This window comes from Polyodon spathula, chromosome 3 (genome assembly GCF_017654505.1).
Source record: "Polyodon spathula isolate WHYD16114869_AA chromosome 3, ASM1765450v1, whole genome shotgun sequence".
In the NCBI taxonomy this organism is placed as follows: Eukaryota; Metazoa; Chordata; class Actinopteri; order Acipenseriformes; family Polyodontidae; genus Polyodon; species Polyodon spathula.
Genome location: NC_054536.1, coordinates 7,338,209 through 7,360,509, shown reverse-complemented (window position 1 = coordinate 7,360,509; position 22,301 = coordinate 7,338,209). Strand labels below are relative to the sequence as shown.

The 22,301-nt window shown below is 38.0% G+C and overlaps 1 protein-coding gene across 7 annotated transcripts in view; it reads right to left on the bottom strand.

Annotated features, from left to right (window-relative positions):
- Positions 1-22,301, bottom strand: part of LOC121311720 (MAGUK p55 subfamily member 7-like) — a 128,862-nt gene that overhangs the window by 79,529 nt on the left and 27,032 nt on the right. For all 7 annotated transcript variants that reach the window (XM_041243987.1, XM_041243990.1, XM_041243991.1 and 4 more), the window contains exon 2: positions 7,162-7,331. In XM_041243987.1, coding sequence (XP_041099921.1) covers positions 7,162-7,198 — 37 coding nt within the window. In that variant the 5' untranslated portion in view covers positions 7,199-7,331. The remainder of the gene's footprint in view (positions 1-7,161; positions 7,332-22,301) is intronic.

Here is a 22,301-nt window from a genome sequence, read left to right as displayed (position 1 = left end):
GCAAGCACTCTCTCACTGATAGCCTCTCATGTGGAATAGTTCTTTGTTCCCATTCTATTGCAGTTTACAGGTTCTGAAACCAGAATCATGGGCCAACTCAATTAACTAAAACAGACTCCTGTGTACACTAACTCCAGGAGTTCATGTAATCTTGAGATTGTTACAAGTATTAATGGAACAGGTTGCAAGAGAAGCCTGACTGCAAAGCCCCTGGTTTCCCAGTCCCAGTGGTGGACCTAGTTTTTTGTTATTTTTCTTATTTGGCTTACATTTAAACTTTTAGCTTCCTTTGTTATTGTTTAATTTGTTGAAATTGTACTTTGGTGAGAAAAGAACCATTAAAAAAATGTTCACCAGCATACAAGCAACACCATAATTATTGATTTGAAAGTGAGAAACAGTTAGGGATTGTTTTATTTGAAACACGTTTAGGATAAAAATGAAATGAAGATAACAGTAGTCTGATATTATTACTTTTGGGGTATCATGCACTTAACCCTTTGCATCCAAGAGCACAGAGTAATTCATTATGTTGCCTAATTTTGATCATGAGATGTTTTAATGTGTACTAGAAAAACGGTACATTTCTCTTTCAATAGATTAGTAATTACACTGGAAACTCCAAGTAGGTAAAGAAATCCTATTTACACTATAAACGTACCATAAACAAGGCATCTATGTTACAGAGCACAGCTGGTGAAACTGCAGCAACAATACATATCAATACTGGTACTCATCTCTTATCCATGAAGTGTATTGCGCTGCCTTGTTATTTACAAGCATAAAATTATTTTCTTAACACAAAAATTAATTAAGAAGTGCCTTGTAAAGGCGCTGAAGAGCAAAGAACCAGCACTTCCTACAGCGCAGTATAAAAATTAGCAGCAATCACCAGCCGCCCCATTGTCAATCTCCAGGACAGCAATATTAAAACCACAATGGTAACAGCCATGCAAGAACTACTGAAGCAATGGCATCTCTACGGACACGGCAGACTTCACAACATTTCTACTAGGAGAACTTACCAACAGGAACATGTGGTCTTGAATACTATATTATACGGTTATGAAACTTCTCTTTTAAAAGAGACAAAGAGCAACATGTGTGCAGCAGAGTGTGCCCTGGCAACAGGCGGAGTTATCTTCAACTGCGCTTTTAACAGCTCTCCCAAATGCAAAAATGACAGTATGGTCTACCACAAAAACTAAAGCAAGCTACAAAAACAGAATGCAAACGGAGCGGTATCAGTTCTCACAACTCCAGTCCAAACTCTGGCTATTGAAAGCGGCAGACAGGCCTGCAAGCTTTTAAAGTCACCGAATTGTCTGCTCAGACTAACCGTAAACCCCAGGAATGTCAAATCGAGAAGGTTAAACACAGTGGTGACTGGTGAACTTTGGATCAAGTGGGGCGTTGGAAAAAGAAAGTGAACGAATGCATACAGTACACGCCGTTTTCACATTGATTCTTTCTTAACATTGAAATGCTACTGTGATTAATATGCCTTGATTTAATTAACAAAAATAGAAACATCATACATATAATTAAATTAAGTAAAGCTGTTAAACAAACAGCACTCACCTAATTATAGAGGAATTTTGATCTTTAAGGGCAGCTAACTTCTCAATGGTTCTCCTGTTGAAGTCTGGTATCTCGTGAATCAGATGTTTCTCTACTGACAGAATCAACCCTGGTTCATCGTGTTTCTTAAACGTTTTTATCTTCTTTAGTTGTCATGGGTGTTATGAGAATTTGCAGTAATGTTACAGTTTCTAAAAATGTATCCTGGAGATTATGTAAGGAACAACTGAAATAGTGCCATGGCACGACTAGCACAATGAAATTCTGGCTTTCCATATATAACAAAGTTCAGTGCATAATCTTTCTTTATTAAGCACTGGATATGCTTGCCGGTTAAGGCTTCATTGGAAAGCATTGGTTGTGTCTTTCAAGCAAGTCACTTTGCAATAACTTTGCATTCACCAGATGTTTTGTGAATGCAAGGCATTCCTTTGAAATTGCATTGACTATTATAATGTCACACATTTCATTTTAAACCCAATAGTCAATGCATTCACGCACTTTGTTGATACTCCTGATAAACTCAGCAGTAACTCTCTCAACGCAGACTATGTCAATGTGTCATTCCTGGAGCCTACTGTACAACACGTCAACATGGGGCATGATATCACAAAAAAGAAAAAGGAAAAAAAGGAACTCCGTCTTCCAGCATCCAAATAAACTCCCTGGCCTTGCACTGGACTCAAAATCCCCTGAACTTTTGATTGTCTTCAAGCATTCAAGGAGGTCCTCTCTGTGCTCGTAGAAAACATTATCTGTCTGAATACAGAAATCCCATCACATTGCTGTCCCTCTCAGAAGCCTCCTGCTTACTACGGCATTCAGTACCTCAGTCCTCTTTGGAGAGCGCGAAAAGGAAAACCAGCCAAATTGCAAAAGAAAATTCTAACTTGTGAGATTTTAGATATAGCTTGCTGATGGTTATAGTATATAGTTTAGCTGATGGGCATAAATTCATATTAGGGTATCTGTCCTTCACCTTCCTTTGAACCCCGCCAGTTTTTCCACGCATCACACTGGCATCATCGTCTTTTTGAGAAATCAGGTTTGGTTTATTACAGTGCTCTGGGAAAACCAAATTCAAATCGATCAAGCAAAGCTGTAGCAATTGATTCTGCATAAGTCTCTTAAGTCTTTTTTTTTTCCATCAATATACTGATAAACCAGTACTGACTGACACACCAGTGGTATCGTCAGCTTGTATAGCCACACATTTGGTGCTTGTCAACTGCTGGACAGTGTGCTCCCTAATCACATCTAGCATGCAGTAGAGCACTTCATTCTGAATGGGTTCCGAAGTGCCCTTAAACGCTGTGTAGTTTTCACAAGCTTCTCCATTGCACTGCCTATATGGATACAAAATCCACCTAACAACTTCAAAACATGACTTTCATTGTGACCACGTAATACCTGTTCAAAAGTACCACAAAACCATACACAATCGATTAATTTAGATAGAATGTTCCGATTTCTTTCAACCACCTCGTTATGCTTTCTTATCCCGATAGGACAGCTTTGGTCCAATTGTGTTGCAATATTTACACTTCCTAACATTGGCAGCTTCAGTACGTTGTCTAAGTGAGATATACATGGTTCATGTAACTTTAACTGTATTCATCTTGTCTACTGGTAGAAATGATATATATATATATATATATATATATATATATATATATATATATATATATATATATATATATATATATATATATATATATATATATATATATATATATACACACACACACACACTGATGCACAATGAAAACACAACAGTAAGTTTTACATCGTTGCCCAGAAATGAGATGTTCTGCTTCAACAACCAGCAGACTAGTCCAGAGAAACCAAGAAACCGGCTCTGTGAGGGACAGGCCAGGTCCTGGAAGGCAGAGGGTCACCACACCAGCCCAGGGCTGTCACATCCGGCTGATCTATCTTCGTAATCATTTTCAGACTACAGTGGCTACAGCAGGAGAAATATTAGGAAGTAGCCCGTGCATCACTAGAATGACTGTAGCTTGCCACCTGCATGAAAATGATTTCAGGGGTAACATGTTGACAGCTGACAGACGAAATCGGCATCTTCTGTGGGCCAGAGAACATCTGAGGTGGCAGCAGAGAGAGTGGAAGAGTGTTTTATTCACTGATGAATGCCGTTTTGCCCTTGACAGACCTGACGGAAGACAACGTGTGTGGAGACGTCATGGTGAGCGTTATGCTGACTGTTGCGTTGTTCAAGCAAACCAGTGGGGCGGTGGAAGTGTGGTGATGTGGGGAGGAATCTCCTTTAACACAAGAACGCCTTTGGTGTCGATTGAGAGCAACCTTACTGCTTAGTGATACATTGACTGAGTCCTTGAGGCAACAGTTTTTCCATTTTTACAAGCCAATCCGGAAGTGTTGATTTTCCAGCTGGACAATGCAAGACCACACAGTGCTAGGGTTACAATTGCACTTCAAGAAAACAATGTCCGGGTATTGCCGTGGCCAGAATTTTCTCCTCACCTGAGTCCAATAGACACATTAGTCACTGTTGCATTTGCACAGCTAAATTGCAGTTGAGAATGTACAATATGTAAATATATTTCATAGTCATGATTGTCTGACATTTCTTCCAAAAGAACAGTGTTTTTCTGACAAACGCCCTCTTTGGCATGCTATGTTTCTGCAATGATTTGATGTTGTGAGCACCAAATAAACCAAAAGAACACAACATCAGCACAGACGCAGCATGTCAAGTACTCTCCATGTTGGGCATGATGGAAAAAGTTTTTCCACCGAGAATTTCCGCACTCGCAATCAGCAACAGAGTGTGCTTGGAAAGTGCAATGCGAAACCAATAGAATTGTAGTCTGGATGAAGCTGCAGGTGAACCAAACAAAGAAACTGGAATGCACTTTAAAACAAAGGTTTTAATTTTTCTGGTGTGAAACGAACCGAAGCAATAATTTAATAAACCGGAGCGAACTGGGATCTTGTACCCTGAGCAAGATTACACTCATACAGAGAATTTGTTAACCATTAAAATCGACATGGTGTCTTCCGATTCTAATACACACTTTGTAAAATGCATTGGTAATCATATGAAAGAACATGTGCTGGTAATGTCAATCCAGTTTGCTGGAGGGGAAACTGGCATACGTAGAGTTGCTAAGGTAACTCCACTTTGCTGTAGGCTTAAAACGATTGCATGGGAAGGAATATATTGGGAACAAGAAAAATATGGTAAACAATTAACCATAGTAACCTTGTAAAATAAAGTAGTTTGTGGTTGTTTGCAGTTGAATGGAGTAACAGCTGAATAACTCACTTATATTATAAATAGTAAGATAAAAGAAATAAACTGGAGTCATGTAGTATCTGGGCCTACTGGAGTATAAATACAAGCCATAGTGGCATACACAGACAGAGAAGCTCCCAATAGCTCCAGGTCATCTGGACCATTGGGGTAGCATCTGAGGGCACTCAATCTCTGTTAATGCTAGTGGCACGTGCTTTATATAAACAATACCACAAATGAAGAATGTGATGTGGGTCTTTAGAAATAATAAATGGTAGGCATTGTTCATTTCAAACATGGTCTGGTTCATCCTTCCAGCGTAAGTAGTAGTTAATTTCATGTTTACCTACTTTTTTCAATCTTGCACATTAACGAGTCTGGGAGTTGTCCAACATGGCCCTCATAATGAGTTGCCAAGACATACTGAAATCTCCCATCAACCTTTGTTTTAACCAAGTTTATTATTATTTTTTTAAATACAGTTCATACCATTTCATATAGATGATTTAACCTTCTAAATGCTCATGTGCACTCTTTTAATAATTATTCAAAATTATAAACCCCAGAATAGACTCTTGCGGTGAAAACATATACATTTACTTTATTATCTTTAATGGGGGACTTTGGATCCAACACAGCACATAGATCAGAAATGTATACAGCAATTTACTTCTGTTCAAATGTCTCTTTCTAGTATTTCATGATTGCATGTTTAAAGTTATAGATGCATTTATTTAACAAAAAAAAACACTGTAGCACTAAATTCTGTAGCAGTTCAAACCTGTTAAGTGTTTAATAAAAGTCTTGCATCATGTTCACACATACTATAGTCACCTGTGGAAAATGTGAAATGTAGTTTGATGACTACAAGGGCAAGGATTACAGTCAGCAAAACAAATAACAAGGCAGGCATTTACAATAACATGTTCTGAGGTTAGACATCCTAACAGGACTGAAGAGATATACAGCATGTGGTATCATCACTGCTTCGATCATTCCCGGAACTCCTCAGAACTAAAAAATAATACATTTCAAGGAACATTAGGTCTGTTGTATAATAGTTTGAAAGGGAACACTGAACGAAGACAGGGAAGATGTTCATATGCAGAATAACATAATCCAGATATGTCCATGCTTCATTATTACATTTCCTTACTGTTTAACTGCTATATCTTACGCCAGCTAGTTGAGAGCATCGAAAAAAAACGTTGTGTCGAGATGACAAGAAAATTTCTCTCAAGTGATGACTTCAGTTTCCCTGACGTCACTTATTTATCTCAGGAAAACGGGAGCGAGGACTTTGATTCTCAAACTATCTAGTAATCTCGACAGAACGGTAGCCTCAATACGTTGCCCTAGCATGTAAATAAATATGTCTGGGGGGAAAAAAAGTTTTTAAAAATAATTAAACGAAATAATTTCAAAATAATATAACAATAAATTAGAAATTTTTAACAGAATGTACGTGTGGGGAATCTATTTTGGTTTCAATGTCAGCTACAGTATCTGTGTTTCTGGGTGAGACGTGAACTTTCATCGGCCATCCCAGAATTCCTGGGATGTGTGGGAGGGTTCATGAGCATACAGTATTAAGAATAGTAAAACCTGAATCCTGATTCCTGGGCCCCTTGGATATTAAATGCAGAACTCAATGAGTTCTCATCCTGGTTAAACACTAAAGAATGTAATTGAACAGGACTTTGTTCAAGATGACCACAAAAGCAGATTTTGCTACACAGGAAAACATATGCAATTGTTCAGTACTTTAATCTGCCATTTAAAATGTCATTATATCATCTTCACGCTTTACTGTTAGACAGATGCCCTAGGCAGATATAAACTGGAATGGATGCTGCCTCTCTGAATGCATTAGTCATCTTAAGGTTTGACAAATACCGGTACTATTAACTAAATAAACATAATGCAGTATGAACTAATACATCCCATCACAAACAGTCAACCAATTATATTGTCTTGTGTTGCAGATTTGAACCTTAATCAAACTCTTCTTATTAATGTTTCAACGCAAATGTTGTAGTCTGCTTTATTGAACGTATTGATGAAGGATTGATTCATTTAGTTAGGAGACACCTAGAAATCATGAATGAAAAAGCTCATAACATATACTGTAAGAGGTTTGGTTCTTACAGGCACACGAACAAGGAGCAAAGCAGGGGAGAAAACCTATGGTGAAAACAGGGCCTGGACTCTCCTTCAGTGCAGACAGCGGCAGTTTTAATGGCTTCCAGCAGTACCCTACCCTCTGTAGAAAGACATGGGGCTGACAGAGTTTACAGTACCTGTGTCATTTCCAGGTCCAGTTGATAACGCCGGCATGATTCCTGCCTGCAGAATATCACACAGGACTGCCAGAGTAACACTCAATAGCCAGAAAGCAGCAATCAATTTCCGTTCAACCACTCTTAGCCAAGTTGTCTCAGCGAAGATTTATGCCATTTGCAGCAGCCCCCTAGAAAAGAGTAAAAACAACATGTAACAAAAATACAGAACAAGAGCTGCAGCATTCTGTCAATGTCAGAGCTCTTCTTCATCCTGGGTGTCAAAAGCAGACTGTGATGAAACAGCTCTGGCCTTTATTGCAAAGAAAAAAAGTCTTTTCAAACCAAGCTAACAAAACCACTGCAAACCAGCTTACCCGTTAAACATTATATACTCTGCTTCCTCAAGATATTTATCTCTACAAAAACAAAAAGCCTCTTCTAATCTAAATAAGGGAAAGAAAATCCTGTAAAAGTGCATTTCTTGCTATACCAAGTTGAAAAGGAGAAATTCTGTATTTAGGAAAATGCAGCAGGGTGCGGGAATGGCCCAGGATTCCAGTGCCTGAGCAGCCTGGCCTCTCACCTCTGCATGAAAGCCAGTCCCTGCAGGCGGTGCTACTGTATTGTGAGGCTGGGTGAGGACTGCATTTCAGTCAGGAAGGCGAGGCACAGCACAGCACAGCACAGCACAGCACAGCTTCTGTGACTCACAGCAATCCCTTACAGATGACTTTGCTATCACATATTTCACTACAGCACAGCATATAGAAACACAGCATCTGGAGCATAGTGAATTCCTAGATCTTTAGTTCATCGATTTTAACAAATGCTTTAAATGGGTTGTCTCTCTAGGCTTTATTAAAAACTGAATTAAAATAAAAACTCTTTCTTCCCCATTTCCTTATTAATGGCTTAAAAAAACAAGAATAAAACCAGCGTCATGTCACAAATCATGCTGCCACTATGTACTGCTGTATCTATTTTAACTTCCCAGCATTAGGGGTCCCTCCCCCTCTTGAGGGAGCCCACACTTTGTTTTTAGGTTACAGAAAGAAAGTAAAAATAAAAGCATGCTTTGTACCACATCAACAATGTTAAATTATTCACATCGAATGTAAATAGATGTAAAGAATTGTCCTTCTTATCAAAGTCAAGTTTTAACTGGAGGGATGTAACTGAAAAGGCTAATTTAACTTAATATTCTTTATTTAATGATGTACAAGCAAGGCTATATTTGAATCGAACACCAAACCACAACTTGAGTGGCTCTTTGCTCTTGCACATGTGCAGATAGATCACTTGCACTGTTAAGTGCAGCAGAGGCTTTTTCTGTTGCAGCAGCTATTTCTTCTCTTGTCAGTCACTTCCAAACACTGCTTCTCCTGCAGCTTTCCAGCACACCTTCCATCACGAGAAAGCATCCGCGTGTCAGAGGCAACGGCTCTTCCAAGACTATCCTATCCATCAAGTGTGCTGTACAGTACCTACACTTCCAAGAAAAACAATCCTTCACAGACTGTGCACCACTCCAAGAACATCTTCAAGGAAAGCCTTCAAGGAAAATGTAGCCACCGTTATAAAAGCATCCAAAGTCAAAGGTATCTCTCACATGACACAAAAGACATGGTCTATTCAACTGGTCAAAAACAGGGACACATCCAAATACAGTACTGGCAACCTTCAATATCACTAAACAGACCTCATAACTGAGGTGTTTCATATCTTATACAGACAGAAATGGGACTCGCATGCACAGCCTGATATTTGATTTTCATCACCCTGGAACAGAAATTTGAAATTATCTCCGTGGCAGGAATTCAATCCAATTAAAACAGACCTTGTTGGCTAAGATGTTACCTTCAAGACAACACTGGAGTCTTAAAGCTATGGTTGTGCCATCTAGACTTGTAGCAGTCCAAAGGTCAGCCTTGAGGAAAGAACTTTCTACCGTACTTTATCATGTGTACCCTGGATCATGTGTACCTTTCTACCGTACCGTATCATGTGTACCTTTCTACCGTACTGTATGAGTGACACAAGTATGGCGCCTGGATCTCTCACCAGATTCTGGAACTCCCAAAACTGCGTTCTAAAGAATGATTTTGTCATAGTTTTAACATAAAGGGTAAGCGATTCTCCAGCATGGTGTGCAGGAATACAAGTCTGACATACGCAAAGACAGCTCAGTCAAATACCCACTGCTGTTGATATGCATTCCCCGCAGTGGTTAAGACTGTTCTGACTAAGACTCATCAGATTTTTCACAGGCAACATTTCATTTTCTACTACTGCATTGTTGTGTACTTGTACTGTGGATGGAATGATGTGGGTTTGTGATTATCAGCGGTCGATTATCTTTGAATAGCCTGCATGTTATTTTCAATACCCACAGGAATGTGTACTGTATGTTGTTGCTCTAACCAAATATTTTACAGTAGATAGATTAAACCTCATTAAATACAGAGTACTAAATTTACCGGCTGTCAGATTAGGTTACAAGCATCTTTCTCATTGTTACAGCACTGCTCAAGCAGCAATATAAGGCAGTGCTTTAAAAGTAGAAGTCCTTCTGGTTCTAAAAGAGCAACAGAATGTCAACAGAGATCACTGACAGCCTGTACAGGCATACAGAATGCAGTTAACTATATTGTTTCACTCACGCCACACTGAGACACATTACCAGTACCTTCAAAAAAACTAGCACTGTCCACAGCTATGCTGTATGTATGAATTGTCCCATCATGGCTTCCATGTTCCAGACCAGCTGATTCTGGGTAATTCAGTGTAGATACTGTATACACATATATATGAATCAGTGACTGCAAATCCTGGCCTGTGATTGGTTAAAACCTCATCATTGGAGGAATAGACTGAACTATTGCCCTAATACCAGCGATCCAGATAAGATGGGTACCTGTCGTTTTTACGCATTCAAAAATCCAAAATACACTCTAAGATTTAAAATTTAAATGTGTAAAAATATGCATAGCAATTCTGCTGCACCGCTTGTTTGCCTCCCCTACCTCCTCCCATAAAACTTCCACTATCAACTACATCTCTCAGAATGCAATGTCTTCAGTTACTAGGAAACTGTGCACAGCAAAAACCAACCCAACAAAAACGATCCAATCTCCGGCTAGCCCTGTTGTCTTTGCAGCCAATCACAGGAAGAATAAGAATAATTTGAAGCTACACAGGTTGAAGCATAAACACTCCAGTCCAGATACAAATCCAACTAGAACCATCCTCGGAGGCAAACGCTAAAAAAAGTGCCTAAAATATTAAACAAACTGTATTATAACTTCATGTATTTCTTTATTTTATTTATCTGTATGGCTCTATACTGAAGTTTTCACAAGTTTAAGAATTTAATATTAAAATATAAGTAACAAAATTAAATTTGCAGTCAGTGCGATACCTCGAGCCGATAAAGAACCTTGTAGAACACAGGCGTGGTTGTGCAGTAGTTCACAGTAACATTGCAGTTAAATGGAAGGCTCCGTTTTAATGCATACCCCATTACCGTTAAAGACTGTACAGTATATATCAAGACTACCCCCTGGAAACACATTTTGCTCTCAGTGTTAAAATTAGAAGGCAAGTTACTCCCAGATCCAAAACCTTATTTGCAGCGCTGCCTAACATCCTTCCACCACCGGTCAATAGTCTCCGTCTGTCATGCAACTGGTTCAAATCACTGTCAGTCCTGCCCCTTTTCAAAGGAACACCTTTCTCCCCTGCACTCTTCACAAGAGAAAATGGCTGAACACTGATTCTGTGATTTAACAGAAAATGACTTACAAAGCATACTACAAAAGGAAGATGCTCCAAACATCAAAATGGTGATTAAAACATAACTGTCACTGTTATCTGAAATTCAACAACTCGACGAAAACATATTTGACAGACGGGATATAAACTGAATAATGCAGCAGTCAGCAAACCAAACAGATGGAGAAAAACTCTGCTAACTATTTATTTATTTATACTGTATCAGCTATATTTAAACATAGCTGTATTTCCAACCTTGCCTCAGTTACTTTCTTGACTAATTCACATATTAAATATGTACTGTAGACTCAGCCATAATGAAAAATGAAATGCCCCTCAGGAAGACTATAGTATTTTTACCTCCAGGGTGGAGATAGATAGATAGATAGATAGATAGATAGATAGATAGATAGATAGATAGATAGATAGATAGATAGATAGATAGAGATAGATAGATAGATAGACACACACACACACACACACACACAATGGTACTTGCAAATGTGTTCCACATGTAATTTTCCCTACAGATGATGTTTCAGTTAGCCTTTATTTGAGTTTGCACCAAACCAAGTCAACTTCAATGACCTCATCTGGCAACACTCCACGCTGTATTCCCTTTCAGGCCCGAATGCTCCACAGGGAGTGCAATTACAGTAGCTGACTTACCGGTTAGGGAACCAGGCTGCAGTTCACAAGGTCATCATGGGTGGATTTGAGCACTAGCACAGACACACATCACAAGCCTGCCTAACCTCTGCTACAACACTGGAGAAGTATATAGGATGGGGCAGAAGCAGACCATCACACAACGAACAACCGATTCAAAAGCAAGTGCACTGTGAGACTGCAAACACACTCTAGTGACAGGACTGTATACACAGAATCTAACAATATGCCTATTTGTTGTTGCTTAAAACTAAATTACATCCCAAAACCTTTTTTATAGCAATATCAAGAACCTCAAAATTAGAAGCAATACATTTCAACAAATAGGATGTACAGAAATTTTTACTTGACAATTCACAGAAAAAATAAATAAATAAATAGTAAATAATAATAATAATAATAATAATAATAATAATAATAATAAATAAGCTTTTATCATATGACAGGCTCAATTGCTTGCATTCTGCTTCAGTTCTTCTGAAATAAAAACATGTGTACCTACACCTAAATACAAAGAAAGACATACTTTTAGTTTCACAGTGATGATGTTATTTGCCTTAGCGCACCAAGTGAATGGCAGATATGACAGAATGTGGTTTGGAATTGATTTGCCGCAATGCAGAAATACCAGCTGTTACACTGCAACCTCTGAGGGATTACCAAATATTCAAAAATTGAAGTCCAATCCATCTTTCCATAAAAGCCCAATCTAAAGCCAGGACCCTAACAGCAGTATCAAGAGCACCCGAGACGTTTGCAATACCCATATGACCTGTAACAACTGGCTTTTATTTTATTTTTTTTAAGGCATCTTTCTAAATACCATTATTCCAGTTGTACCTTGCTTCTGTATATCAAAGAGACATCTGCCATGTGGAAAACTTGAAAGTAATGTGAGGTATTTTTTGAATTTCCACCAGGCCCTTAGTAACCTATTAGCATCCTGTTGTACTGTCGCCATCTAATGGGTATACAAGGTACTTCACATGCTTTTCAGCTAAATTCAGGCATTATATAATGCGTGTCATCTTATACAGAAAAAAAAAAATGTTTAGTCTTTTGTCTATTGTAGGTGTGTTTGAAAAAACTTAGCTGGTAATCATCTATAGAAAAGCAGTGAAAATCACAATCTTGAAAACAGGCGTTCTTTTCCCAATAATGCATTAACAAAAGCAACAGGGCTCAAATTCTATTGAATCTTAATAAGACATAAGGCAAACATTAGGCATGGTAATAATGACATCTCTTCTGAAAAACTCAAGCCCCTTTTACATATTATTCATATAATTTATGTCTGTATTTAGTCTTTTTTTCAACACAGCTTTTTTTTTCTAGCATTATAAATTGTAGTGATTCAAAATGGGTTATTTTTGTTAAAGTTTTGCTACCACCCGAACAACCTATCTTCTTCTATGGTATACTCCTGAAGAAAAAAAAGAACTTCTTAAAAACTATGTTTGGTGCTAAAACTACTTCACCTTAATTACACAATGTATAGGTATGAAACTTCAGTTCAGGTCAATTAAAATAAGCTTCAATTATTGTGCATTTCCTTTTATATATATATATATATATATATATATATATATATATATATATATATATATATATATATATATATGATGTTTGTAAAATCATGTTTTTTAATGCATTTCACAGTACATACCATTGTTTGTTCAAACTGTCTTAATGGGTAATTTCACAGTAAAACAGATTTTTAAAAAAAACTCACCTTAATGTATGCAACAATTCCATCAATTTTATCAAATATAAAGTATATTATAAATCTCCTTACTTGTTTCACATAAGGATTGGTTGAAATACTCATTCAGGATGGAAAGAATAACCCTTCTGTATGTATTGTATTTAATTAATATCAATTAGGTATTTATAAATACCCCTGTCTTCAAATCAAGTTTAACCACACAAACAAATCCGTTCATACTAACTAGCAGGATTTGTATCTGTGGAAAATATAATATTGAATAAAAGCTTTGTTCACTCTGCTTGCCCAGGGTTTCCTGCTAAGCTCAGTTCGTTTGTGAGTTTCTACGGCTGTCGGATGAGTCTGTCTACAGGGATATGTCAATGTTCATGTGCCGCCTCCTTTAGTTGTGAACTTTATATAGGATTGGGGTTCCTAAATAAAATGCACTGGCTTCATCTTTATAATGTGACTTGCTTGGCACAAAGAGGACTATTGAGACTTTGAGCTTACACTGTCCAAAAAACAAAAAACTAATAAATAAGCCCACATGGTGCCACAGTGGCAGTGCTCTATTAAATTACCCATGTCACTGTGTGTACTTTCTGGTGAAAATAAATACTGTTTGTTTTTTTCTAAACTATGATAAGAAAGCATTTAAACATATGTTAATAATAAAACTTCATACCATTTGGAAGGTTTTTTTTTAAGAATGCTGTAATCCTGTTCTATATACAAATTTAAATCTTTGGTGCCTGTTAATTACATTTTGGGAACCAGAACAGCTCCTGGTCTGAAGAATGCAGTAGCAGGAGCAGTGTAGGCTGGTTGCAGAACTGTATGAGAAAAGAAAGACAGACCATTTACAGCAGCTCTGACAGCTGCACAGTCCTGACGGAAATGGGAAAATAAGTTTGAGTGTCTCTTTCAAGATCTTGCCGAAAAAAAAAAAGGAATTAGAAAAAATTAACAAAATAGCTCTTGTAAAGCGACGCTTGATTGGAAGCTTCCACGCGCAGCATAAACACAAACGCAGATTTAATTTGCCAGAGGGATACCATGAAAGAGAACTGCAGAATATAAAGGAAATCCAAAACAGATCCTTCACCCTGCAGTTACTGTACACGACCCCACTCAGAACCACTGTAGTGCATTCAAGCGGTCAATTGCGGTCAGCTTGAAACATCGCTATAGCATGATAATCTTTCTGATTGCATTGTGCTTTTCACAGCTATTTGTAACACTCAAAGCAATTAAATGAAGGCTGCTCCCTAAACGGGCATGAAAAAAATAGAGATCTCATCATGCAGGCAATATGTAAGTCAGAAAACTGTGACCTGACAGATTTACCAGATGACAGAATATTACAACTGGGTTTTACTCAAGATTGAAATACAGTAGGGTCATAGAGGAATCATTACCTAGTTTATTTGCTTCTCGGTTGGAAAGGTTTAGCTAGGCATCAGCATACTTCCTTACTCAACTAAAACCAGTGAGGCAGTTTATAGAGGTGCAGCAGACAACCCAAAATCCAGCATCATTTAGAATTCTCTGGCAACAGCAAAATTAAGGTCTCACACAGACAGAGCTTGACAAGCCTCAACACAACAGGCATGTTTATAAACATGTCAAACACCTTTGTTATAAATACTGCGCAATTATATGAAACACACACACAAATATATATTACATATTACATGTTTGGGTTATTTTCTAGACTAATAACCTGTGTTAAAAAGTAAGAAAGAACCATGGTGTCTCCCTGATTGTGGTAGAACGAGGACTCCCTGCAGATAACCTGCAGAGCTACTGAAGTAAAGTCAGTCAATCTAACTCAAGGTATTACAAACACAACATCCAGGGGCTACAAACAGGCTCCACAGCTCTACTCTCTTATTCATTTACTGTTGTCTGGTCACCACTTTCATTCTGCATGGCTTGGATTGCACGAAGTGTAGAAACTCAGAATTCTCTCTCCGTTGTCATGAAAATGTTGACGATGCACCACGTGCCCAGCACTCCTCACGGAATAGGAAGTGCTGAGCCTTCAAGATAAAACGTTGTGCAAATTGAATAAAAAACAAGTCTGACAGCTGTGCTACTGTACACTGAACCTAGAACAAAGACTTCCACAGTGAAGATCTTTCTAATAACAAAAAGGCTGTACCAAGCAATTCTTTCTTAACTGAGAACTGTAGCCCCTAGCAAGCCCCTAGCAAGTAAAAGTAGCCCCTAGCAAGCTTCTTTGACCAGATAAAAAGAAATAAGCATAGAACGGGGATTCATCAAATTCAGTTCAGTATTCACGTGATACTGTTTGTACAATCTTTCAAATAAGTGCCATTTGCAGGCAACTCCTACAATTACAGTCACTTTAGCTACTTTGAAAGCAAGGTAATAAAAATTAAATTACTGCAACTACTATAAAGATATTGACAATAAAAAGAGAAACAAAACAACAATGTAAAATACAACATTAAACTGGCGAGAGCCTTATCCTGACCCTGTGCAGTAGCAGTAGCAGTAGCAGTAGCAGTAGACTAGCAAAGCTACCATACTGTAGAAGTCTTTAAAAAGGACATTATAATAGTATATAAATTTGCAGTCTGAAATGTTGGTGTAAAGCAGGAATACTGCAAAGCTCTTTTTGGGCAATATACAGAGCATTAAGTAGTAAGTAGCACTGTTCCAAAAAAACAGCATTACACATCCCCACGTGCTGCTACGTACATACTGTTTAAATAGTATACCTGGAATTTGTCTTTTCATTGTTAACAGACAACTTTTTACACTTAATGAAATTAAATGAATTTTCATTGTTAACATCTTTTTACAACTTTTAAACTCTGTTTCAAAGCTGTTTTCAAAATGGCCGCTCTACTGCAGTGATGACAGTGTAAGGTTTATTGCCAACACTGTCAAACAGATAAAGCAATAACAAACGATCAATGATGTGGTATGGAACAGAAAAGCCAGAGCTTTTCCAGCAGTGATTTGGAGGACAGATTTCAAACCCCACTGTACTAGAGCGGCCATTTTGAAAAGAGCTTTGAAACAGAATTTAAAAATTTGTAAAAAGATGTGAATGAAAATGAAATGAACCCCGCTACTTTTTCGGAACCCCGCTACTTACACTGTCCATGTGACAGGGTGTGTGTTGCCAAGGAGGCTCAGAGACCATAAACGCTGTAGTTACGCTGACATTTATTTACATTTCACACACAACTACAAAAACAACAAAACACACAGTCCACCGCACCGGTCCTTCACCAGCACAATTCTAACACCCGTGAGCACCCTATTTATACACCTGTGGCTGGAGCCTACAATAACCATTTAAACATGTATTCACTCTGGCAGGGCTCCGACCCAGCTTTTTTGTAACTGTCCTTTATTTTGAAACACACGTAGCAAGTTGTAAGGCCATGTTTTATTAATATAAATAGGCACTTTTTTTTTGGTTGCCAAGCAAGGCCGTTTCATGTTATGTCCTTCAAAACGCACAGCGTTTTAATATTAACTGGATCATTTTAATTTACTGAAAAACAACAAGGCAAAAAGGTGAGACTTATTCTTGCAAGTAAGCTAAGGCCATCTTAGGAAAGCACTGGGAAACCCCTGAGTCAATGAAATTGAAGAGAGGCAGGTGAATGTCAGAGATGCCCAATCAGAGCTCTACTGCATGCTTTCAGTTCACCGGCCTGCAGCAATTAACGTTCCTCAGTACACAGTGAAAGTTTTAAATGGAAAATGAGAAACACTCAGTTGTGCAAACTTGTAACATGGAGTCTACAGTAGAGTTCTCATACCATCCCTCTCAGCACCGAACAGCAACCTCTGCTTCCTGTGGAACAACAAACACACACATTACTGATGCAGCACTTTCAACACAAAGAGCTTTTATTTTTCTTGTTATCTTATTTTCTGCGTTACAATTGAATGGTTCTGGCAACGCCTGCCCCCTAGCACAGATACTGTATCTGGCCCCCGAGTTGATTCAGCTAATCTGCAGTTAAATTAAAACACTGTCTTTTTCTAGTAGTCCTAGGTGTGTGAGCAGATCCAGGATCTGGAAATCGCAATTTAGAAGGGAGTTAAGACTGGCTGGCCTTGTCTCTGTGAACAAGAAGATGTGAAAGGGAGCAGGGCTAGCTCAGTAACTATAGCAACAAATGTTAGGCCCACTGCACAACCAAGAGTGACTAGAATCCCAGGTGCTGGCGCCTCCAATTCAATTGAGCTATTGCAAGTAACTTCAAGGCAGGGAAGAAGCTTTCTTTGTTTCACTGAGTTTGTTTAGTCAGTCAGGAAAAAGTGAAGCTTGCAGTAACCAACTGATCCAATCAGCATCCAGCAAAACAACCAATAACAACAAACTGTCTGGTCCGTCATGAACAGCAGCGTACGACAATCTGAACTGCCAACTGAAAACAACAGAGAGAAGGTGCCCAGAATGACAATTAACAGAGAAGGAAACTCAGATATTGTTTAAAGGACTTAAGAGGTGCTCCATTAACTCCATTGCTATTGAACAAATGAAAATGAACAAAGAATGAAATAGAGTGGGCTATCTGACTGGGAAAGGATACTTCTACAGGAAAAGACAGCTTTCCAGTAAACTGGATTCTTCTCCTGGAACAAGCCTGAACAACAGACCATTCCCTCACCCTGCTGCTACATCAGCCCTGCAAAATAAATGAGTAACCCCAGTTAAACTAATGCATAGAAAGATTTACAGAAACTAGACATGAAACACATCTGTATTTATTAAAATGATAAAGGGGTGTGGTCAAGATTAATATTTGATGAGAGTCATTTAATAAATAAACTTAAAACGAGAATACAGTGAGCTATTGAATTGCATAAGAGATGCTGTTTTTTTCTTCAGGAACAAATGGTGAAGGGTGTTCAAATATTTCTGTGTCATTAAGTACGATTTCGTAAGATCCCATTAATTAAAATTCACTGAATTTATATTAATTTATTTAACAACTCATATTTATTCAAACAGTTATCCTGCTTGCACAGTCATATCATTAGATCTGCTGACTTAGTGTCATTAGTTCTTATAGAAAAAACAAGACAATTACAGAATGCTTGCTATTTCAATAAATGTAAATCAATATTTAAATTGAAGCCAAGATGTGATCTGAATATTACTGCTTACCGAGATTAAAATGCTGATTTATGCTATTTTAATATTACCTGCCTTCTCTGCCGTATATTATTCACACACTTTTGATAAGACGTATAAAAGATATAACAGTCCTGTTTCCTTTGTGATCTGGAACTCATTTGGGAGAAGTCTGTAACTAAGAGTTAAACCAGTACACACATTAACTAATTAATTATCTTGAGTATCTCAATACCAATTCTCCCTACAGGGTCATAAACAATATATTATTTTATTATATTGTTTTTTTTTTCATAAAATGTCAATACAACTTATTCAAACAGAATACATTGATATTTAAAATATTTCACCTTTAATACTTAATTCCACCCAAAAATGAGGTAGAGTTTTGAGCTGTTGATTTTACAGTTCTCATGACATTCAGAACACTGAAACAATTATTTTTAAAAACAGCAGATGCAAGACATCTTTCTGATTTACTTGTACAGTATTGAGAAATAACACCAAGATACACAAGAGGGCAGTCTCACCCCAGATTTCTGTGAGGTTTAAACACAAAAGGTAATTTTTATGCCTAAAAACAGTAGAAACACCACAATGTATTTGTGTAGTACTGTACTTCATTACTGTTCTCTAATTTTAACACAGAGTAAAATGTGTTTTCAGGGGGTAAAATTCAACATTACCTTGAAGTCATGAGTAATATTGATAAATACTATACAATATTTAATGGTAATGGGGTAGGCATTAAAAAAGAGCCTTCGATTTTGACTACAATGTTACTTTGAACTACTGCACACCCACACGTGTGTTCTACAAGGTTCTTTATCGGCTCAGCGCGTTTTTTATTTTTGTGGTATCACACTGATTGAACATTAATTACATTACTTATATTTTAACATTCTTAAACTCTGAACATGTTAAAACTTTAATATTATGCCATACAGATAAATAAAATAAGGAAATGCATTAATGTTATAAAACAGTTTGTTTAATATTATAGGCACCTTTTTTTAGGTTGCCTCTGACGATGGTTCCAGTTGGATTTTGTAGCTGGACTGGGGTGTTTATACTTCAACCTGTGTAGCTCTGAATTATTCTTATTCTTACTGTGATTGGCTGCAAATACAACAGGGCTGGCAAGAGACTGGATAATGTTTGTTGGGTTGGTTTTTCTTTTGTACAGTTTCCTAGACAATGTATTCTGGGAGATGTAGCTCTTTCATGAAAGTTTTAGGTGAGTCAGACAAGCTGTGCAGCAAAACTTATTTATTTTTACGCATTAAATTTAAATTTAGAGCGTAGTTCTGATTTATTAAATGCGGAAACATGGCAGGTAAGCAGCTCATCTGGGCCGCTGGTACTACTGTACATATTAAAGGAAATTTTCCCCTAAAACAGCATTCACATCAAAACACTTCTGTATGCTATACTGCAAGTCTTTCAGCATTCTTATAATAATCCAAGCAACCGAGAAACATTTTAAACTGTGCTTTCCACAGCTGCCTCAAAGTGCTTTTTAAATGTGAGAAATGCAGCACTCTGTAACATAGCAATAGGAGTTGGAAATCAGACACTACCAGTGCCACAAAATGGGGGGCGGAGGGAGGGCACCTAAAACTCATCCAACATTTGCATTTAATACAAGCCATTCCTTAAGATGCAAATATGAAACCTTCCTTCAGTACACATGACCTTCTAGGAAAATAAAAAAGTCACGTCACACCAGACTTCATTTAAATATAGTAATCCATCGCATATCTGACTGTGGTGGGACCAGAATAAAGGCAAATGTAAAAAGTCGGATAAATGAATCATGTTTTAAATACCATTATACACAGCTATAACAATTATTATATTCACACGAATATTATTTTGAGGTTCAGCTTTTATTAGGGAGTTAACTCCCTTGTTTAGAAAGATACAGGGTATTAATGCATGTGACTGCCGTGTGGGTGCGTGCATTCACTGCCGAGCGACAGGCAGGAGATTGAAGTTGATACACCCTACAGGCAAACAATATTAACACACTGAACAGCTCACGTGACAGCACTGGTAGAGCACAGAGTATATACAACACAGTGTACGACAACTTTAGTGGGATAGACAATCGCTGAACTAATCTTCTCTGATCAATAATAAACAAACTCCGACTGCGCCTAGCTGTTGGCGGTTTCGACTTGCTTACTCTAACCCTGGTTCACACTCGCACGAATTTCAGCTTCTAGCCCAGTTGGCTTTGGTTTTGCAGCAGCCCTGAGGTGAATAAATGGAGCCTATTTATACCCAAAACCCACTGGAACACACCTACTTGCTGATTAGATTCCACACCTGGTAATCACACACAGCAGACAGGCTCTCCCAGGAGTGTCAGGTACTTCATTCATTAATTACAATAATACACACTACAATATACATTTACACAAAAAACCCTCTTCATATGCAGGGCTCCTGCCCTGCCACATTGCTGTATACACTTACATTAGTGTCAGGTCATTTGCACAGTAGCAAAATTAATAGGTTTACAGGGAACTATTTTTTTTCAATTGTAAGCACAACTCGCTCTCGCTTTCCTGTAGCCATTTTACATTAGCGCTGTACACGTGGGTGGCGTTGCTGAAGAGCTTGACCATGGTGATAAACGGTTAGCGTGGATTTGTGAAGGGTGGATATACGACGGACTACTGTACTACTATTAGTTACAACGTACAGTAACGTGTTTGGAGGCTAAGGTGTTATTTGCATAAATAATACAACTATAATACATTATTTTGTTACTACAGTACCAGCGTCAAGCATGCAAGATCTAGTCTTAAAATGATAGGGATGTGGCTTAACTTTGAAGCATGCTTACGAGCAGGCAGAGTAGGGAATGAGCACGTTAAAATGTCTCTTTAAAATCCCCCTGGTGGGGGAAGAAAGGGGGGCAGCTTCACACAACCTCTCTGGTGACCTGCCCCCTTCAAATACTTTGTTATTCAAAGCAACTGGGTACAGTGAATAAAAAGCTGGGCTACATCATGCTGTCCAACAAAGTCGTACACTTCCTGAACTTGACAAACACTGCATTGCTTTGTGCTTTATTTCCCCCCCCCTCCTCTTATTATAGCCAACCTGTTTAATTTGTTATGACACGTCCCGATTCTTTAACACGCATAAATAAAGGCTCCGATTCAGGCACTATTTCACCCCACTGAAGAAATGTAATGATATTTACTGTATCACTGTGTGGTATTCAAGCACTTTGACACACGCTGATGTGTTCATAATCATCTGGGGTTAATGAGGAGTTAAGTGGTTTTAAATTGATCTCATTCATGCTGCTATAATGAATGGAGTCTCATTCCTGAGAGGACTCAACAGTAGTGTGTAAAAATGGTATTTGATCTTCGGCCTGATATCAATCGATAAAATGCCTGTTGCTAGGCAACCACCAGTTCTTACCTGCTGACAGCAGAAGTGTTTCCCCTTTGGGTGCTACTGTAACTGTAACCAGATATTTCCATGCCAGCAGTAGCGCTGAGGCTGTAGGTTTCTACAGCACATTTAACTGATTTCCTCAGATTTCTGCAACAATATTAGCAACGAAGGCAGGATTCCTTGTTGTCTCCACATTTACACTTCACATCGTACCAAACAAAAAGAAACTCTTGAAAACAAAATACCGTTTTAAAATAAATTCCTAAAATAGAAGTTCATTTTACAGATGTGTACAGTACAGTGAGGCAAAAGAGAAATAAATAAGTTGGCATTAATTTTGGATTAATCCTGGAACTGTTAAAACCTGAGTTCCTCTTTCCTGAAGTGACTGATGCAAAACCCAATGTTTGCAGGCAGTGTGGTTGGGAGTGCTGGAAGTCCCTAGGCTGCCATGTCTTT